The 20,664-nt window shown below is 42.0% G+C and overlaps 1 protein-coding gene and 1 long non-coding RNA gene across 16 annotated transcripts in view; one reads left to right on the plus strand and one right to left on the minus strand.

Annotated features, from left to right (window-relative positions):
* LOC142070571 (uncharacterized) overlaps window positions 1-9,924 on the minus strand; it is a 28,562-nt gene extending 18,638 nt beyond the window's left edge. The window contains exons 1-3 of one of the 3 annotated variants that reach the window (XR_012666443.1): window positions 9,801-9,924; window positions 8,695-8,834; window positions 2,072-2,152 (exon numbers count right to left, since the gene is read on the minus strand). This is a non-coding gene — a long non-coding RNA (uncharacterized LOC142070571). Of the gene's footprint in view, window positions 1-2,071; window positions 2,153-8,581; window positions 8,835-9,800 lie in introns of those variants that run through there. The other 2 variants (XR_012666442.1, XR_012666441.1) reach the window with 2 other exon arrangements.
* POC1B (POC1 centriolar protein B) overlaps window positions 1-20,664 on the plus strand; it is a 124,972-nt gene that overhangs the window by 39,425 nt on the left and 64,883 nt on the right. For 9 of the 13 annotated variants that reach the window (XM_048835619.2, XM_075124294.1, XM_048835618.2 and 6 more), the window contains one exon: window positions 11,334-11,420. The exons of 1 other annotated variant lie outside the window; for it this stretch is intronic. In XM_048835619.2, coding sequence (XP_048691576.2) covers window positions 11,334-11,420 — 87 coding nt within the window. Of the gene's footprint in view, window positions 1-11,333; window positions 11,421-12,281; window positions 12,358-20,664 lie in introns of all 13 variants that reach the window. 3 more of the 13 variants (XM_075124293.1, XM_048835623.2, XM_048835624.2) reach the window with 1 other exon arrangement.

Raw genomic sequence — 20,664 nt, forward strand, 5'->3', positions numbered from 1 at the left:
AACACTAAGGCCTGGCCTACACCTAAAAATTAGATGGATCTAACTACAGTGCTAAGAGCTGTGAAAAATTCCATGCCTTGTGTGATGTAGTTAGGTTGACCTAACCTCCACTGTAGATGCATCTAGGTTGATGGTAGAATTCTTCCACCTCTCTGAAACGAGGTATCCATGTCAACGGAATACCTATATGTACAGAAAACCCCCTTCTGTCAATGTAGGAAGGGTCTACACTACAGCAGCACCACTGCAGAGCCATAGCTGTGCCGGTGCAGTCACTTTAGTATAGATATACCCTAAGACTGAATGACTGTATATGTGGGAATCAAAGAACACTGAAATCAGACATGTTCATAAAATAATAATTTGTTGCACAACTTATAAACCTCAGGGACTTCTATAAGTGGTTCATCTTGTGGTATTGAACCTCCTATAATGACAAACCTGAAGCTTCCAGGGAAGGTGTGAGTACATCCTAACTGCATCTTGATGCTTGTGTAATGTTGTACACAATGATGGCACTAGTGAAGGTATCTTTCTGAATCTTCCAGGTGATCACTCCACTTTTTAAAGCTTAACTTGTAGCTAGTATAATACATGATCACAACTAGTAAGGAATTTATCCAGTCCTGCTTAAAATTCAGATTCATTATGTGTCTTAATGCACAGCACCAAATTCCATCTTTATAGCTTATAAAACTTTACGATTCAATAAATTATCATTTAGGAGTAACCAGAGCTCCAAGTATTCTGCAATTCTCAAATGTAAACTTTCATTTCAAACAAAAAAACCCACACACACACTCTGTAAGGCCTCTAAAGAATATGTCTACAATGTGATAAAAGACCCATGGCTGACCAGGGTAAGCTGGCTCAGCTGTGCGGCTATAACAGTACAGTGTAGATGTTCAGGCTTGGGCTGGAGTCTGGGCACTGAGATCCTGTGAAGGAGATGTGCCTCAGCCCAAGCTGCACAAGCCTGAGTCAGCTGACTCTGCCTCTGAGACTCAGTGGCACAGGTTTTTTAAGACAGTGTAGACATACCCATAGTTGCTGTTGTAGTCTTGAGAATGTCTAGAGTGTAAATAGATCCAGTGTTGTCTTCCTGTGTTAACAAGGAGCCTGAAATAATAGCTCTGAATTGTCCCATTCATTTTAATCAAGACCTCCTGGTTGTGTAGCTGCAGATATTGGCATTTTTCAGATATGCCATATGTAGCAATGCAGGACTCACCGCTACAGCACCTCCTGCTGGTTGTCCAGGGAATTAGCTCTTGCAGCCTGGAGCACCCTCTGCAGGCCAGTGTCCAGCTTGCCTCAGGCCCCCATGTCCCTCTCAGACCCCAGTGCCCCTTTATCTTGGGGTGCTGCCCCCTCACAATACACACTCTCTCTGGGTCTCCCCATCCAGGGGAACCCCCAACCCTCTATCACCACCTCACCTCACCCTATGGCTACTGCTAGTCACCATCTAGCCCCTGCACACTGAGGCAGACTGCAGCATACAAGCCATTCATCATTGGCAAAGGGGGGTTTGTACCTGCTGCCTTTGCCTAACCCTGGGGCTGCAGCCTCTGCAACCCCAGTACCTGGTTTGGTCTTTGACAAGGCCTGCAGCGCTGCCAAGCAGGAACTCTCCTGCTCCTCTCACCTTTCCCCAGCCCTGCTCAGTTGCCTGCACCCTCAGCTCCCAGGCAGCTAGGTCCTTCTCCCTCTGAAGCTGGAGGAAGAGTCCTGCCTGAACACCTAGCTAGCAGCCCTTTTATAGGGCTAGCTGTGGCCTGACTGGGGCGTGGCCCCAACTGTGGCTGCCTCCCCAATCAGCCTAGCATATTGGTTCCCCTGGGTAGCCCTTTCACAGGGCTGCTTTAACCCCTTCAGGGCCGGAGCGGGTGACCACCCCACTACACATAAAATTTACCATTTTGGTTGATGCAAGCATCTGATATTTTATTTTCTGTCTCCATGACCTGGCACCTGGTTATAGCTCCGTCTTGCTACCTATCTTCCCCACAAGGAGGAATTATTTGGATTACAGGTCACACTCCCTCCATGTTCATACACTAAACAATTTAAGAATTTCTCATAATAGATCAGACTATAGGTCCATGGAGCCAGGAAGTTAGGGAGCCAGAGTTGGAGTCCAGTTGACAGCCTGTGAGCAGAGAAAATCAGATATATACTTTGAGCTACCTAGAGAGCAAAACAGAAGTCAAGGCCTAGAGAAGTGAGTTGTTGAAGTCAGCTGCAAACTACTCTCTTCTTTGGCATAAATGGGGACAAGAAGGTTCTGAGCCAGGCCACCTAATAGATGGCTCTGCAGAAGCTGAGGCCCACAAATTGGAGCTGCGTTACTGGACTTGAAAATAAGCATTGACTTATTTTGCATCTGAATATCGTAAATCCCTAAATTGCCATCGAATGTTTTTCAAGGCATAATTGGATGAGAAATGAGTGTTTGGACTACAGAATAATTTAACAGTACTGTAGAATTCAGGCATTCTTGCCATGGAATTTGGTGGAATGGAATACAATTATGCTATGGAATACATATGGGCACTGGGAGTAACCAAATAAACAGCTATAGGTGCCTAGTAATTAACATCATAATTATCTAGTTGTTAATCTAGAGTTGTAGTGGGAAACACTGGACAAAAAGACTAGATTAAAATCTGCACAGTACAAAACTGGCTTAGATTTACAGTTAAACTTTTAACGGGAAAAACATGTTCTGAACATAAGGGACTTCTTGTCTTTCATGCCATATGTTTTTAATGGATTTTCTGTGAAAACATAAGTTGTGTATTATTTATCGGGAGATAGCAAGGCTTGCTTCAGGTTTAATTATTCAGAGATCCAGTTGTAGTGTAATATGCTAAATTATGTGCACCACTCTGGAAGAAACTAAGTTGTGTTTTTTGAGCTTTCTGTATTTCTGCTTTAATTGAATCCTCAGTAAGTAGTCGAGGGTTTTAAATTGATGGAAGGTTGAGCTAGTACATCATTTTTAAAAGATGTTCAAACTTGAATGTAATATTCTATTATATTTAAGTGTATTGTGTTTGTATTATGAGTTTGAATATGTTTTGCTTATCCAGTTGCACATTTAAATTTTTTGCGTAATTTTAAATCAGCATTTTCCTTAGATGAACAGACTACTAATCCACACTAGGTGGCAGTAAAAATCAGAGAATATTTTCTTGGTTTGTTTTACCTTGAGGACTTCAACCCAGCACAAAATCAGATTTTCAGATTAAACCAGGGGTCGGCAACCTTTCAGAAGTGGCACCTTAGAGACTAAGCAATTTATTTGAGCGTAAGCTTTCGTGAGCTACAGCTCCGATGAAGTGAGCTGTAGCTCACGAAAGCTTATGCTCAAATAAATTGGTTAGTCTCTAAGGTGCCACAAGTACTCCTTTTCTTTTTGCGAATACAGACTAACACGGCTGTTTCTCTGAAACTTTTCAGAAGTGGTGTGCTGAGTATTCATTTATTCACTCTAATTTAAGGTTTCGCGTGCCAGTAATACATTTTAACATTTTTAGAAGGTCTCTTTCTGTAGGTCTATAATATATAACGAAACTATTGTTGTATGTAAAGTAAATAACGTTCTTAAAATATTTAAGAAACTTCATTTAAAATTAAATTAAAATGCAGAGCTTATCAGTTTAGTGTAATCCTTGCCCTTACTTTTCCTTGCTGAGTTTCAAATGTCTGGCACATATTTGGATACTTTAAGCTGCACACAGGCTTCTGAGTGATCAGTTGTTAACCGGTTCTGAGAGGGACAGAGGACAGATTTCATGTGTGAAAATACCTGTTCACACAGGTATGTGGAGCCAAATGCTGAAAGCATTGCAAACGCAATTTTCTTAAACAGTTAAATTTCACTGGTAGGGACGTCCAGCAGGTCAGAATAGAAGCCCCTATGATCTCTCTCGGTAGTTTCACGTACACTCCGCAGATCTCCAAACTTTAATGCCCACAATTCTGAGCTTTTTAACTGAATGAGCTGCATTTTGAAATCTTCAACACCAATCCACTGAAATACAGACAAATCCAAGTCGCCTTCATTGAACTTTTCAGGTTTAATTAAAAAAGAAAGCATTGGGCCAAGTCTCTGGAAATCTTGAAATCTGTCAGAAAATTCTGATTCCAGCTCTTGCATGTACATTTTAATCTCAACGTCAAATGCAGTGCGCTGTTTCACGTGGTGTGATAGTGATGTAAACAGCTTTTCAGGACTTAAAAATATTCCAGTACAGTGGCACTGGAACTATTTTTAAGGTGGGGTGCTGAGCTGCGCCCCCTCTTGCCCCGTCTGCACCCCTCACTGCCCCAGGATGGGGCCAGCTGCAGAGCCCCGGGCCAGTGGCTGGGACCCCGGGCCAGCAGCAGAGCCCCCCGGACCGGTGGCCGGGACCCAGGGCCAGCAGCAGGCTGAGCGGGGCAGCGGATGGAACTGCAGCTGGCAGGGGGCCAGCGGCCAGTACCCAAGGCCAGCAGCAGAGCCCCCGGGACCCGTGGCCAGGACCTGGGCAGTGTGAGTGCCACTGAAAATCAGCTCGCATGCCTCCTTTGGCATGTGTGCCATAGGTTGCCTACCCCTGGATTAAACACACTATAAAGCTATAGTATGTAACAATATTTTTGTGTTTAATCTCTTCAAACCAATTCATGGAGGTCAGTAGAATAACAGTCATTTGGTTAGGAGTAGGAGACAGCAGACATTGATTCTAGTAATTTTTTTCTGCCATACTTTTTCCCTGTAATCTTCAGCAAATGACCTAACCTCTGTGTACCTCATTTTCTTTAGCTATTATCCTCTACTTGAAGACCAAGTTCCCTTTAATAATTAATACTCAAAAAGTGCTGAGAATGGAAATTTGAATGGAAATTTCTGTCAAAGGTTAATATTCCTTTAGAAATTATTACAGTCGATTAATGAACATGCTTAATATTCTAACCTAATTGACTAGGTACTGTTTTAATTAAGGAAGATTCTCTAGTCAATCTCCCTCTCAATGGAGAATTATTTGATACACTGTACTTTCTAGGGTTTTGGCCAGTCTCACTCTTTTTTTTTTTTTTTTTTTTTTTTTTTTTTTTTTTTAAAGTTAAATTAAATTTCCACCAATACCTTTGGGGAGACTGTTCTACAGTCTAGTTCATCTTGATGTCAGGAAATATTTTGAGAGATTTGTCTTAAATATTCTCTCTTAGCCTCATTCCATTGCTTCAGATTATGCTTATATATATTACACTAAATAATTATCCTCAGTATTTATACCCTTGAAATATTTGTAGACTGTTTCATGTCCTGCCCTCCTTACTTTCTTGCTTTATCTATACATATTTAGTTCTCTCTTTTTTTTTTTTTTTATCTTGTAGACAGGCTCTGCAGCCCTTATTTTTGTTGTTGTTCTCTGAATTCTCTCCAGCTTGTCACTATCTCTCTGATGTGCCCAGAAAGCATATTATAGACTCACATAGAGAGAGACTATTACCTTCCTGCTCCAGGATGAAATTGCTATTGTATGAACAGTCCTCAGTCACCCTGCCTTCTTTAGTCAGATCACGTTATCTATTGGCTTTCCAATATCACTTCTAGGTCTCTTTCACGGTGACCACTTCCCATGTTCCCTTTTAAGTAGAACTGGGTGGAAAATGGATTTTTCAGTGTCCTGGCACTCGTGAAAAATCATGGGAAAAAATTGTATTGTGTTCAACCAAAACCAATTTTTTTTTTGAAAATTTTCTGCACGTTGGGGAAGTAAAAAAAATGTCAAGTTGGGTTAAAACAAAACATTTTGGTTCATTTTGCTCCAATGTTTTTTGTTTCAATTTCAGACATTTTCAGAAAAGCCAAAGGGAGGGGAGGAAGACCAGCCATTTAACTTTTAGCCCTTCTGTTAGGGTACTTTCCTGGGATATGGGAGACCCAGCTTTAATTTCCCCCTCCGCCTGATGCGGAGAAGGGATTTGAACTTGGCAAGATAATGCTCTAGCCACTGGGTTATGGAATATTCTGTTGTGGGTCTTTCTCAGTCTGTCCTGTTGAAGCTGTTCCATTGTGTGTAAATAAAGTCATTAGAGCAGGGACATGAACTTGGGCTTTTCACATCCTAGGTGAGTGTTCTAACCACCAGGGTCTAGAATAATTCTTGCACTTTCCATGGGCACATATATAGTGTAATACATATAAGCATAATCTGAAGCAATGGAAGCAATAGTCATTCATGTCTAGAGTTGCCTCTTGTTTATAGTTATCAAGCCAGGTTTTGTCCACTGCATTTAATTTCTTATCTAAGCCAATTTTAATTGAGTTTTCATGAGACAGCAATAAATGTTTTATTAAAACCCAAATATATTACATGCACTATGTTTCTACTGTAACTGATTTTGTGATTTTATAAAAAAAAAAAATGCAATCAGGTTTGTCTGGCAGAACTTATTCTTTATTAGCCTATGCTGCCTATTGCTTGTGATTCACCTTACTCTATAAATGGCTAAGGGATTTTTTATTTTACTGAATTTCCTTGTTTTACATACTGTACAGCACAGCTGTATATTCTGTTCTGTAACTAACTTTGGTAAAAAGCCACATGAAGGAAAACACTAAATACTTGATTTTAGTGGCTTGCATGGATGAAAACAAGTATCTTCACATATTACTGGAGATTACAGTTGTAGAGAGGAACAGGAAATTATGCCTACATTTTTCATTCTTATTGGTATCTACAGCTTGCTCTAAACAAAGTTGCACCAGTTTAATTCAAGGTGCAATGTTCCACCTATTTAGTTAAACTGGTGCAACTTTGTGCACGGACACACTGGACGTGCCAGATTAAATCTGTTTTACATGAGTTTAGCTTGCCTCTCAAGATGAGCTAAACCAATGTAAACCAGATTTAAGTCAATGTAGAATGCTCATACACAAACTTGCACCAGTTTAAATCAGTACTGCATCCTTTCTTTAGTTAAACTAGTGTAACCTGTGTGTAGACAAGTTCTAGATATCTTTACTGAAAAAAGTTTAGAAATAAATTTGTGGATGGTTAATTCAATATTTTTGGTTATTACATAAGCGTAATAGGTTAGCTGTAGTCTAACCAAATTAAAATCAGATAATTTTAAAATACCACTTGAGCACAAATGCTAATTTCATTTTTTTTTTTACAAAAGTGCAAATTATGCTCTGTATACAGATTCATTTTCTTTGCTTAATGTTGTTGCATTTGCCTTGAAATGGGAAATAGTTTAGTTTCACTATAACTTCTGTAAAATAGCTTTGTGTCCTCTGCTGAAATGTTAGTTTTGAACTAATGACAGAAACACTCCTCAGTGAATCACAGCAAGTACCCCTAATGTTTGTAAAGCCATTGGAAAATGGAAAAAGGTGGTGAAATGTGCTTCTTATTGTATTTTATTTGCTTTAAGATTATATTGAATAGTGTGCCCTTGGAATTGAAATTAAACTATGGATGTGGTTTGTCATGTATGTTGATGTAATGATCCTTGAGAGAAAGTAGTAAAGGTGCTACAAGCAATAGTGAGAAGAGAGATTGGTTGAACAGTTACAGTTGCGGGCCAAATTTTGATCTCATGTACACTGGGGTAAATTCAGCGCAACTCCTAGAGTTATTCCCTCAATATTTTAAGTGTATTTTGTACGTTTTTTTTTATTAAGTTAATATGTTCAACTCAATTGTGTTGAACAGTAAGGCTTGCATTATGATATGCCACAGCTGTACATTGCATAAGATACTTTCTTTTTACAGGTACCCTATTCCGCACACTGGGCATGCACTTCATTTACTATTCCTTAGCTCTATGACACACTCTTCTACTTTTTATCCAGTCCAAATATTTGGACTGGAAGAACATATTTGGACCAAACATGTTTGAACTGAAGAACATATCAGAGCGTTTGATGCTCAGATAACAAGGTGATGGAAATGGTATAAAAACATGCATAGCACTTCACATAAACAAGATAGATTCCCTAACCAGAAAAATGTAGTGTAAGGTCCTGATCTGCATGCTGCTTCATGTAAGCAGGCCCCTTGCTCCTATGTACAGCCTCACCAACTTCGCCGGGGCCTCCTCATGGGTGTTAAGATCCATCAACATGAAGTATTCAGAGTAGCAGCTGTTAGTCTGTATTCGCAAAAAGAAAAGTGTGTATGGTAACACCCATTGTTTCATGTTCTCTATGTATATAAATCTCCCCACTGTATTTTCCACTGAATGCATCTGATGAAGTGAGGTGTAGCTCATGAAAGCGTATGCTCAAATAAATTTGTTAGTCTCTAAGGTGCCACAAGTACTCCTTTTCTTTCAACATGAAGTAGTTTGTGTGACTGGGGCCAAAATAAACAAAAGGGTAGGAAGAAGAGAAAACAAAGGGAAAGGATGGAGAAAGTATAGGACAGCACTGAGAACACAAAGATTATATAGTTACATGGGATGTATGTTTTGGCGGTGGTTTAGATTTCATTAAAGCTGTGGTTTATAGGCAAGCTTATATAAATTGGATTTTAAGAAGGGATTTTAAGGAAGACAGGGACTGTAACACACAAGAGAAGCCGATATCTGGTTTTATAGTAATTTTGATGTTGACGCTCATGAGTCATTGATGCATAGGGGATAAGTTTTCAAAGTCTTCAGCCTATTTTGGAATAGTATATGACCTACATGACATAGCAGGAGTACGGGGCTCAGCATTCAGTGGCTCCAGTTGTTCCTCTCCAGCAGAGGTCTGTGTCATGATGGGTATTGCTCTTTCTCTCCAAAGGCTGTACATGGTGATCCGTATTATCTCCTCTTTTCAATATCTACATGAAATCAGTGCAAAAGATAGTGAGATGCCATGTACTCAGATGTCAGCAGTATGCTGATGACACTCAACGCAGCTGCCCCCTTTACCCGGAAACTCTCCCCGACAATAACCTCTCTCAGCACCACCTGGTGCTGGTAATAAACTTAGACGATAGTCCCAGGACAACATGGAGAAAAAGGGTTCTGTACCATCTGGGCTCAGCTTTCAGCTGTTGCCTCATCTGCTATAGAGCTCTGACTCTCAGGGCTTTTCCCCTGTGGGCAGAGGTGAAAGTCAGCTGGTACACCCCAGTACGGCGTACCGGCAAGAGCCGATGCACCGTACTGGGGCAGCCTGGCTTCCCCAGGGGCAATTTAAAGGGTCTGGGGCTCCCAGCAGTGGCTGGAGCCCCAGGCCCTTTAAATTGCCTCCAGACCTTGCTGCTGGAGCCCTGGGGTAGCGGCTGCAGGGCTCTGGCAGCTATTTAAAGGGCCTGGGACTTCCCTGCTTCTACCGCCTGGGCCCTTTAAATAGCCACTGGAGCCCCGCCGCTGCTACTCCAGGGGTCCGGCGGCTATTTAAAGGATCGGGGCGTTACAAGCAGGGGAGTCGCAGGTCCTCTAAATAGCCCCCAGAGCCCTGGGGTAGCGGGGGCTCCAGGGCTATTTAAAGGGCCGGGGCTCCAGCTGTCTCTGCCGCCCTGGTCCTTTAAATAGCTGCTGGAGCCCTGCCACTTCCCCAGGGCTCCAGCGGCTATTTAAAGGGCCAGGGCGGTAGAAGAGGGGAGCCCTGGGCCCTTTAAATAGCCCCTGGAGCCCTGGGCTGCTCCTGCTACCTCGGTGCGGGTGGGGCTCTTACCTTACAGGGTGGGCTGGGGCTGGCTCTGACCCCTTCAACACCGCCCCTTCCGGGGGCCAGAGCTGGCCCCAGAGTACCGGTAAGTCACTCGACTTACTTTCACCCCTGCCTGTGGGAGTCTTACCTCATCCTCTTCCAGGCTGTCTGCCTGGGAGTTATTCTTCTCCAGGGCCTGCCAGAGGCGCCATTTGCCCTTCTGCAGCTCCTCTCTCCAGACTGAGCTTTCTCAGCTCTCCACAGGCATCCCTTGCCCCCTTCCCAACTGGGTCTAATAATTAAACAGGGCCATCTGATCCTTAGCCAGTCAGGTCAGCTGGGACAGTAGCTGATCTGTCACAGGCAAGGCTGCGTCCAACGCCCCTTAAGGGGCCTGCCAGCCTGTGACAAATTTCCCCCAAGTAGAGTTTTTACTCAAAAACAAAATCACTCTGTGAAGTCCACAATAAACTATTATGTGTATTTTACATAAGATGCTCAGATACTATGGTAATCAGCAGTAATATAAAACCTTATGATAGATGTGAGAAGGATTTTCCTTCTGTGTTTTCATGAGGTTTTTATATTCCATTTACATTAATATTTCTCTTAGTTCTCCCATTTTAGAAAAAGGAGATTTTCAGAACCATGACGAAAGGTACAAATCAAGCACTTCTAACTTCTGTTCCAAATTTATAGAACCAAACAATATCAAATAATTTAGTACCTGGACAGCACAGACTTCAGATATTTTGTGGTGTGTAGCTATGTAATGCATTTCAGGCAGAATGCAGCCCTTCATAGTCAAATCACTTTCATATAGTAGCTCACCATGAATCAGTTTGTGCATGTTTTTCAGACATCGTGACTTCTATTCAGACACTTAACCTACCACAGAAACCACTGTTGCCTCATAACCTGAAAAACAAACATGATTTGCAAATAAGAATTAGAGTTCTTTTGAAAGTAGGGCTTAGGCTCCTAAATTACTTAGATGCTTTTGGAAATTGAACTTGTAGTCTAGCTATGTGCAAGCATATTTCCAGAGAGGAAAAAGACGTAAAATTTCTGCTATGATTTCAAGGAATCTTCAAAAGAATAGGCTGCAAAAACTACATACTGCCCTTTTTAGTTTGGGCTTCAGATCACATGAAAAAATATATAGAGGCCACATTTGGAAACTTGGAAAAAAGCTTCCTGGAATGCATTTCTTCAGAGGTCATTAGTGATTCTATTGGAGATCAGCAGCTGGCTTAAATTTTGGGTAACATCAGTGTTAACTGACCCGATTAAATCAATTTTATAGTTGCTATTTTCATATTTCTATTATAAAATTTAACTTCTTGATTCCTAGCTCCTGTGCTAAGAATAGGATAAGAACCTCTGAGTCAATTACTTTTTTGGGGTGTTTGAGGTTTATAACAAAAGTACGGACTATAGACCTATTTGATATGATCTATATTAATATAATTGGTTTCTTTAATGTGTGGTTACCAATACATTATGATTATGGTTACAGGAAAGGCTTCAAAGAAAGCAGTTTCTTTTATGAATATATTACCCTTACCTGTAGCTGTGTTGATAGGGATGCCCTCATTTAACATATGGTCTTTGTAGGCTCAGTCTTGTTTCCATTTTCTATTGATATAGAAATACTAACATCAAAATTTGTTTTTGACAGATAGATCCTAGCTTCGATGTGACAGATACACAAACGCTTGACCCACCTGTCATAGATATTAGTTCCTCCATGTATTTCAGTTCTCCGGTAAGTTTCCTGGGGGGCTTGTTCGGAAGGACAAAGTGTAGTTTAAATCAGTAGGTTAGTGGCAATGTGGACTTTCTCTAAATTGATAAAATGTAGTCAGAGTCCAGTAAATAGTTTTACTATTCAGAGAGTCTTAACTTCTTAGCCACCATGTTCAAATCTCCTTCCACAATTCAGAGTGTTAACCAGAAGATGGTGCAAGAGTGAAGTTTTCACTTTGCTGAAGAGATTTAATCTTTTATTGTACTGAAGAGAAGCTCATAATTAGTTGTTGAAAAATCACATGATATTTGTTTCTGTGTAAATATTTAATTTATGAAATATTTGATTTTGCAAACTTAAGTTGCAGACAAATAGACATGTACTGGAAAACAAAGAACAGTCTTTTTCTTGATAAAGAGTGCCAATAATGATATGATTTGATTTTTCTCCTTTTATGGTGTCAGCTAACACACATCATTCTAAGAAGGAATGATAGGATTAGCTCCTTTTAGTGTTCACTTTAATGTAACAGTGGTGTGTGGGAGGAAAGAAAGACAATATTTAAATGGTGCTTTCGTAGTAGGAGAAAAATGCTCACTCGGTGTTGGATAATAAAGGATGTACTGTTCTAGAGTTAGGTTAAAATGAGAAATCTTTTTCTAGGATGAGAATGTTTCCTCCTTCCCTCTCCCTCCCCATGAATTATTAGCTCTGAAATTGTTCCACTGAATTTAATTATTAGATGACAGGATGTGTAAAGAGTCTGCTGTCTAAGGCAATGGTAATCATCATAAGTAGCTGGCTAGAGTGGATGGATGATTTTATGCTTAAAGCACCGGACTGTGCAACAAGACTGTGTTTTGCTCCGTCTTTCCTCAGATTTTGTGTGACCATGAATGTCACTTGATCTCTCTGTCTCCATCTATAAAATGGTGGTAGTAACCCCTACATACAGGTGTGTGGTAAGAGTTATTTAATGTTTTAAAAGTGATTTGAGATCCTTGGATGAAATGCTCTATAGAGGTTGTAGTGCTGTTTAACCATCTTTCCTCCCCAGCCAAACTGAAATCCTCACCTAACATTTGGCAAGGGCTTTTGTAATTCAAATGCTTTGATCTCATTAGCAATTTTGCTGTTGTGTTTTCAGCGTCACCGAGAAAATTTAGCTCTTTAACCTAGCTGGGGTCAAAATAATCCACTCACTTTACTGGGTATTTATTTTATAACTCTTGTAAGTAGTGTAGAGAAAATACCAAAAAAAGACCACCATAGTAACATTTAACTTCAGAAAGATTAACCATGCAAAAATAAGGAAGCTATTTAAGTGAAAATTAAAAGTTACAGTCACAAGAGTGAAACAGCAAAAAAAATAAAGTGCATCAGAAGTAGGAAGCCTGCCAAACAATCAGTGGGACCACTGTGATCATTACATTTCATTCTCTACACTTTCAGTTCTGCCATCTTCCTAGCTCAGGGGTGGCCAACCTGTGGCTCTGGAGCCACATGCAACTCTTCAGAAGTTAATATGCGGCTCCTTGCATAGGTGCTGACTCTGGGGCTGGAGCTACAGGTGCCAACTTTCCACTGCTCAACCCCATGCCCTGCTCCCACTCCGCCCCTTCCTGCCCCCTCCCCTGAGCCTGCTGCATCCTTGCTCCTCCCCCCTTCATCCCAGAGCCTCCTTTACACTGAGAAACAGCTGATCACGGTGGGCTGGAGGCACAGGGAGGGAGGGCTTCCAGCAGGCAGGAAGTATTGGGGGTAGTGGGGGAGGGAGCTGATGGGGGCTGCTGATGTATTACTGTGGCTCTTTTTGTGCCATGTACATTGGTAAATTCTGGCTCCTTCTCAGGCTCAGGTTGGCCACCTCGTCCTAGCTGAACAACTCTACTTGTCCAACTTAATTGCATTCCACATTCTCAATTCCAGCTGCCTTTTTGCCACCTGTGACTCATTCCTCAAATCCTCCCCTTTTCTCTCCTCACAGGACCTCACTGATTTTTCTTCCAAGAGAAAAATGACAAAATACAATGTGACCTTCCCTTTTCTCTATCTCCTCCTACAACTCTTTCCTACTTCTTCTCTACTGTCACCCCTTCACTTGCCCTAGTCACTCCATCTCATCCCAGCTCTTGATCTCATTTGTGCCCACTCTCATCCTCTCCCATACTCTTCTCCTTAACATCTTTCTTTTCTCTTGTATTGCCTCACAATACAAGCATGCTTTAGTCTCTCCCAACTTAACAAAAAACCAAACCAAAACAAACAAAAAACCCAAAACCTTCTCTCTCCAACTGTCCCTTCTTCTTTTCATCGGTAAGCTCACTGAACACACTATGTGAGGTTTCTTTCCTGCAGTTCCATCCTAGACCCTCTCCAATCCAGCTTGTGCCCCTTTCACTCCACTGAAGACACTCTCACCAAAGTCTCCAATGGCCTCTTAGCCAGATCTCAGAACCAATATTCCATCCTCATCCTCCTTGGCCAATCAACCACCTTCAACACCATTGACCATGCTCTTCTTGAAATCTTGGCCTCCCTTGGCTTCTGTAATTGCGTCCTCTCCTGGTTTTCTTCTTCTACTTCTCTATTCGCTCCTTCAGCGTATCCTTTGGAGGAGCTTTCCCATCCCCCTCCTGACTGTCTGTGAGCATTCCGTCTTTGGTGTCCTTCACTTCTCCTTCGGCACCTTAACACATGATAATCTCATCCACAAACACAAATTTAAGTATCATCTCAATGCTGATGACTCACAAATCTACCTCTCTGCTCCAGACTTGTCTCCTTCTGTCTAAACTAAAATCTTGGCCTGTCTGTGTGACATCTCCTGGGCTGGTCCAGCCATCAGCTGAAGCTCAACATGGCTAAAACAAAGTTCCTAATCTCCCCCCCACACTCCATCTCCTACCCAGCCTCCTTTCTTGATCGCTGTGGACAACGCCACAATCTTGCCTGTCACTCAGATCTGTTACTTGGGTGTCATATTCAACTTGGACCCGTCAGTAGTCCTTACATCTAGGCTATATCTAAATCTTGCCAGTTCTTTCTGCACAGTATATTTAAGATACAGCCTTTCCTATCCATTCACACAGCTAAAACTGTCATCCAGACTTCATCATAGAATATCAGGGTTGGAAGGGACCTCAGGAGGTCATCTAGTCGAACCCCCTGCTCAAAGCAGGACCAATCCCCAATTTTTGCCCCAGATCCCTAAATGGTCCCCTCAAGGATTGAACTCATAACCCTGGGTTTAGTAGGCCAATGCTCAAACCACTGAGCTATCCCTCCCCACGAATCATCTCATGTCTCAATTATTGCAACATTCTTTTTTTCTATGGCCGTGGCAAATACAGTCTTTCCCCACTCAGCTCTGTCCAGAATTCTGCTTCAAAGATCATTTACCCAGCCTGTTGTTTTGACCATATCACTCCCCTATTTGCCACCCTCCACTGGCTCCCCTTTTTATCACATCAAACATAAGCTGCTTGTCTTCACTTTTAAGTCTCTCATTCACTATTGAGATGTTGACTCCCACATCCAACCAGCCCATGACACTAGCCTCCATCTCCCACTTGTTCATTTTTCATAAACCTTCATGCTTTCTTTTATGCCGCCCCTCACATTTTGGGCAGCTCCACAAAGCAACCTTATTATTCTCCTTCAAAGCCATCCTTGAAATTCTCCTTTGCTGTGATGCTTCCAAGTAACGTGACAGTGGTCAGGCTGCTGCTGTGTTGAAACTACTGCCTATCATGCTGAGCAATATTGTCTCATCGTTCACTTGTACTTCCCCATCTCTGTATCCATCTGTTATTTCCTGTCTTATACGTAGACTGTAAATTCTTTGAGAAGTAATTTTTTGTTTATTCTGTGTTTGTACAGCATCTAGCACAATGATTCGTGACTTGGGCTCCTTGGTGCCATGGTAATATTAATAACAAAAAACTTTAAGGTGAAGATAGGGTATTTCCACTTCTACATTGTGGTTTGCGAGGTTGCCTGGAGGGCAAAATCTACACACTCCTAAGATCTCTAGAAAAGGAGCTCAACTTCCCCCAGCCTTGAGTGCATTAATCCCTTGGAAAGCCACAGAAGGCTTCTTTCCCCAAAATCCTTATAAATTTTAGGAGATTAGTTGGGGGAGCTCTCACTAAACTTTCCCCTGGCGAGCCTAGTCCTTTGCTGTTTTGAGGGCGTTCTGTATCCCTTGCCTTAGGACCCTTGTATAAGGGCCCTGTAAATCATAGGAAACTCAATAAGGCCCCAATCTTCCAGGAAGAATGTTTCTATCTATTTTTTTGGTGGGGGTATTGCTACAAAGTGTCAAAAAATGTTAATTTTTAAAATTTTGAACTACCACCTTTTTAGGTATTCTAATTTATGAATCCCCTGTCCAATTCACCTTTCTACTTGGTGGGAAAATTCTACCTTGAACCAAGATACATCCTACCATCTTTGAGTGATATGACTTTTTGTGTATTTTAGATGAAGGGACAGAATGAGACTTCTAATGAGAAAAGTCTCTATAACCTTAAGTATGGAGTGTCTTGCTGCCTTATTATAATTATGAAAGCATTGGGAGTTATTGAATTACATGTTGAAATAGGTCTTGGGCACTATGGACTATTGATTATTAGTTCTGTTGTCCGTTTCAGTAGAATGAGGAAGGAAAGCAATCCCTAGATGTGTCTGTGTGTTAGCTTTTCTTTGTTTTTTGTTCTTGTTCATACAAGAATAATAGGATAACTGGAATTTGCACCGTTGTTAGCAAGAAGAGACTGCCAGTTCTGAATATTTCCCCCCTGCAGCCAATAAATACTACAAACTGGGCGGGCCTGGGGGGGCGGGGGGGATGGGCAGGGAACATTCAGAGGGACATGGCGGGGCCCAGGCTAGCCTCCACATGGGACGGGGAGGGAGCACCCCCTTGTCCCAGCCGTAGCTCTGGCCCCAGCTCCAGCGCTCCCGGCCCCAACCACAGCCCGACTCCCAGCCCCGACTGCGGCTCTGCTCCCAGCCCCAGTTCCCAATCACAGTCCTGAAGGGCAGGGCGGGGCCCAGAGAAGTTCCATTATAGATGGGGCTGGAGGGTCCCAAAAAAAGTCTGGGGACCACTGAAATATTACTTTATGGACAAAATATATATAGGAAGAGAGAGTTCACTTGTGAAGACAAAGAGAATATTTCAGTAAATGTTGTGGCACCGGGGTATCCTAGTTACTAGACAACATTGCAAAACCAGTTCAGAGCCACCTCCTAACCACTTACGTAAGCAGAGATTTAGAAAAACCTACTTGAAAGAACACAATTTATAAAGATGTAAAAGTGAAAAACTAAATTTTGTACTATCTTCAAAATCAAGGTGGAAAAAGTAATTCACTTATTGTCCCCCTCAAATAATGCCAATAATTTGTAATTAATCTGCTAAATGTATAATGAATAGTAAATGTACCTCATTAAAAACACATTGATCTTTCGAATAACAACGTTCTTCATTGGCAAGATATAGAATCACAGATTACAGTTCTTTAATGTGTGAGAATCTCAGACTATTTAGCCTGTTTTTGTTATAAAGGTGGCTTTTTCTCTTCTATATTATTGAAGCCCCATTCAAAACACTACTTGCCTTCTCCCTCCCCCACTCTTACTGTACAGCTTAGTATTGTCTGACAACTTAGTATTGTCTTTGTGTTCCTGAGTTACGAAAAAGTAAAAGTTGGAAAGGACTTTTGTTTTTCCTGTAGGACTGTTTCTTTCTGCCCCACCCTTTGATTTTTGCTTTTATGTTGAGGGTGTATTTATTCAATTAAGTGTGCAAACCAATGCACGGTTAACCTCAGGTCCCATGATAAACCCGGGGTAAGTTGATGTCTCGCTAGCTGTTCTGACAGCAGCAGGAAATCACTGTGAAGGCTCTCTAGTGTTCCATCTGTTGACCTTGCTCATATAAACAAGATTTGAAGGAAGCAGAGCAGTGTGAAGTCTGAACCAGCCATGCTGCCTGTAATACACATTTGCTGTCCTCTCCTCCATTGATGGTTATCAAAGGCATGATGTATTTGTTATTCGTACACAATATTGACTCTGCGGTTAAAACTGTGTGCTAAATATTTTAAGGGGGGGATAAGAATAGTTCCGTTTTTCTTGGTGAGGAGTAGATTAATTTGAAGGGATCAAACTTTTTTTTTTTTTTTTTAAACAGTGTAACATTTTAAAGAAGGGATTAGGAACAAAAGTTAATGCTCAGAAATTATTATTCAGAAAGGTGAAATATTGCTAACTAGTCCATGCCCCTTTAGTAGTAGGTGTCTGGATTTCTCAATGCTAAAAGCAGAAAAGATTTTGTTTTATTTATTTTCACAGACATTAACATAGACTCCCCTTCCTCGCCCATAACCCCTCCCGAGAAAGGTACCTATCCAGAACTCTAGCAGTTTTTTTTGACACACAATTGAAATTACATTCTGGAATGTGACTACTACCAGTATAGATGAATTGTCATCCCCAGCTCTTTCCCTACCTTACTGGAAGAAGCTACCATTGATACCTCTCTTCTTGGGGCACCAGCTTTCTTCCCTACCTTCATGCAGCATCAGAATTACATGGAACAGAGGAGAACAAAGAAAATTTCCTCTAAGAAAAAGTGAGGGAAGAAGGGACCCTTCTGTTCTTCTCTCTACAGTTTTGAACAGGAATCCATACTGTTCATCAACCGTCCCCTCTGCCCTGGCCTGTACAATACCCTAAATTCGTGTGCTCTTAAACTTCCCTTAGTCAGCGTATGCTATAATACTGTCTTTCTCTCTTTGGCCTCTCTTGCACATTTCCTGGGCACAAGCTCTCTCTGTTACTCCTTCAAGAAAATGGGATCCTGAAGCCCAGCTGCTCTAGTCCCCAGGACCAGTGCTGACCCACCCAGCCTCCCCAGTAGCTTAAGCACACTCATTCCCTCAGCTCCAACTGTGTGGGCACACTAGGTTTATGGTTTAACTCTTCAGGAGCATGTGATAGATGAAGCAAACAGACACAGATAGGCCTTGCAAAGGTTTCCAAGCACACTTATTCTTTTTATTTAGATAGCATAGAAGACCTACAGATCCAGAAAAATATAATAAAACCCTATACACACTTTCCTGCCTCAGTTTCCTCATCATTCTGGAGCATTTCCTTTGCTTATGTCAGAGTTCTCTGAGGAATTCTGAATCCTGCTCCTCCAAATCATGGAGTCTCTCCTTCTCCAAGTCAGCTTCCTTTTACTCTGCCTCGTTCCAGAGTTAAACAGCCCTGGCACTCCCTGTGCCCTCCTCCCAGAATAGCATGCCCCTCTCTTTCTTTCTCTTGAGTTTGTAAGTCTTACCACTAACACCTGGCTCCTTTTGTTCTGCTGCTGGGAAAATTCTACTGCTCCAAATCCTACCCCCTCTGCAGACAAACTAGGTTGTTAGTCTCTAAGGTGCCACAAGTCCTCTTTTCTTTTTGCGGATACAGACTAACACGGCTGCCACTCTGAAACCTGTAGGTTGAGCTAGTTTCTCAACTGGAATATAGTCATTAGCTTTAACAACTGTCCATTGTCCCTGGTCTTGGAAATGCATAATACAGCCGCATGGCTGACTGCACATACAGTGAGACATGAAATTGTTGTATCATTAGATAATTTCATCAATCAGAATTCATAAATTGTACATAGACCGAATCCCCAAATTGTCACAGGTTTTGATTCTCTGGTTCTGACCCCATCACAATTACTTGACATGTGTAGTGTACCTGATTTAAGAGGCATGCTAGTGCAATTGATAATGGATCTAAAAATTAGCTATACACAAGAGAGAAGTAATACATATGTAATAAGGGAGGAATGTGATCTTAATGGCCTTCCTTTGCACTGTTTATAATGATGATATTCTAACAGGACATATAACTACTAGTATACTAAGAAAGAATTGGGAATGTATGTTGCACTGCTGCATAATTAAGTAATACATGTCAGGGTGTTCATTAATAGTGCTTTGAGTGAATTGAAGACTGAACTTGACTTAATATCCTAGATAGTTGGAGAGGAAGATTTCCTGTGCTATTTTTAAGTATGTAGCCTGTGCCAAATAATTACATTGGTTCAGCTACAGTATTAGTTAATAAGTAAAGTAATTAATCATGTTTATAACAGTAGTGCTTAAGGGCCAACCAAGACCAAGGCCCTGTTTTGTGAAGCACTGTACAATTGCAGAGTAGTAGATTTGTACCAGATGTAGTCAAGCTCCCCTGGCTGGACACTTGCAAAACGGCTGCTGTGGGATCCAAACTCTGCATTCCATGTACCACTAGTGTTCTGGGGCTGAGCACAGTTTAGGCACTGTCCCCGGCTTTGGGCCTCTAGGAGGGCACACCAGGTGCGTGCAAACCTTTTGTCTGACACACCCCCCCCCGCCCTTGGCAATGGACACCCTGCGATCCCATTATCCAAAGGTAAGCCATTAGAAGAATAGCAGCCAAAGCAGGGATCTCTGGACAGTCAGGGCTTGTCCATGTGGAGATACAGTATGCCTCCTGCACCAGGATGTGAATGTACAGTGCTCAGGGCCAGCTCTACAGGTTTTGCCGCCCCAAGCAGTGAAAAAAAACTGCCGCTGCGGACGGCAAAAGGGAGAAGCTGCTGCCATCTTGCCGCAGCGGCTGGCGGGACAGAGGAGCTGCTGCCAAATTGCTGCCGCCGCAGAAACACTGCTTCCCCTTTCTAGCTGCCACCCCAAGCACCTGGAGCCGGCCCTGACAGTGCTATTGCCACACACTAAGTCGCTGTGTGGTCCCAGCTACCACACGCTAACTGTGCTGTTCAAACAGCAGCAGGTCAAACCTCATGATAGAATTTGTATGTATGGTAGTAGGGTCCACACAGTGATTTAGTGTGTGGCAGGGTAGAGCATTGCAGATTTACATCCCAGCTTGCCACACCCTAACTGACCATGTAGACAAGCCCTCAGAAAACTGTTTTACAGTTCTGACTGGACTTTCTTTGCCCTGTGTTGATTGGCAATTTGTTCCACTCCTCTCCTTCCTATTTCCCCCTTCCTCACAATTTCTTCACCTCAGCTTCACTGTGTACCTGCACCTCTTACCCTCTTCTCCCCTGTCTCTCTTCCTCCCATCTCTTTCCGTTTGTTTCCATTTAGCCTATCCCCTCCTAAGTAATCCCACCCAATGGGTGGAAAGAATCATGGAACTGACATGATGTCTGCCACCATCATCTTGTTCACTCTGCTTG

This window comes from Caretta caretta, chromosome 1 (genome assembly GCF_965140235.1).
Source record: "Caretta caretta isolate rCarCar2 chromosome 1, rCarCar1.hap1, whole genome shotgun sequence".
Classification (NCBI taxonomy): domain Eukaryota; kingdom Metazoa; phylum Chordata; order Testudines; family Cheloniidae; genus Caretta; species Caretta caretta.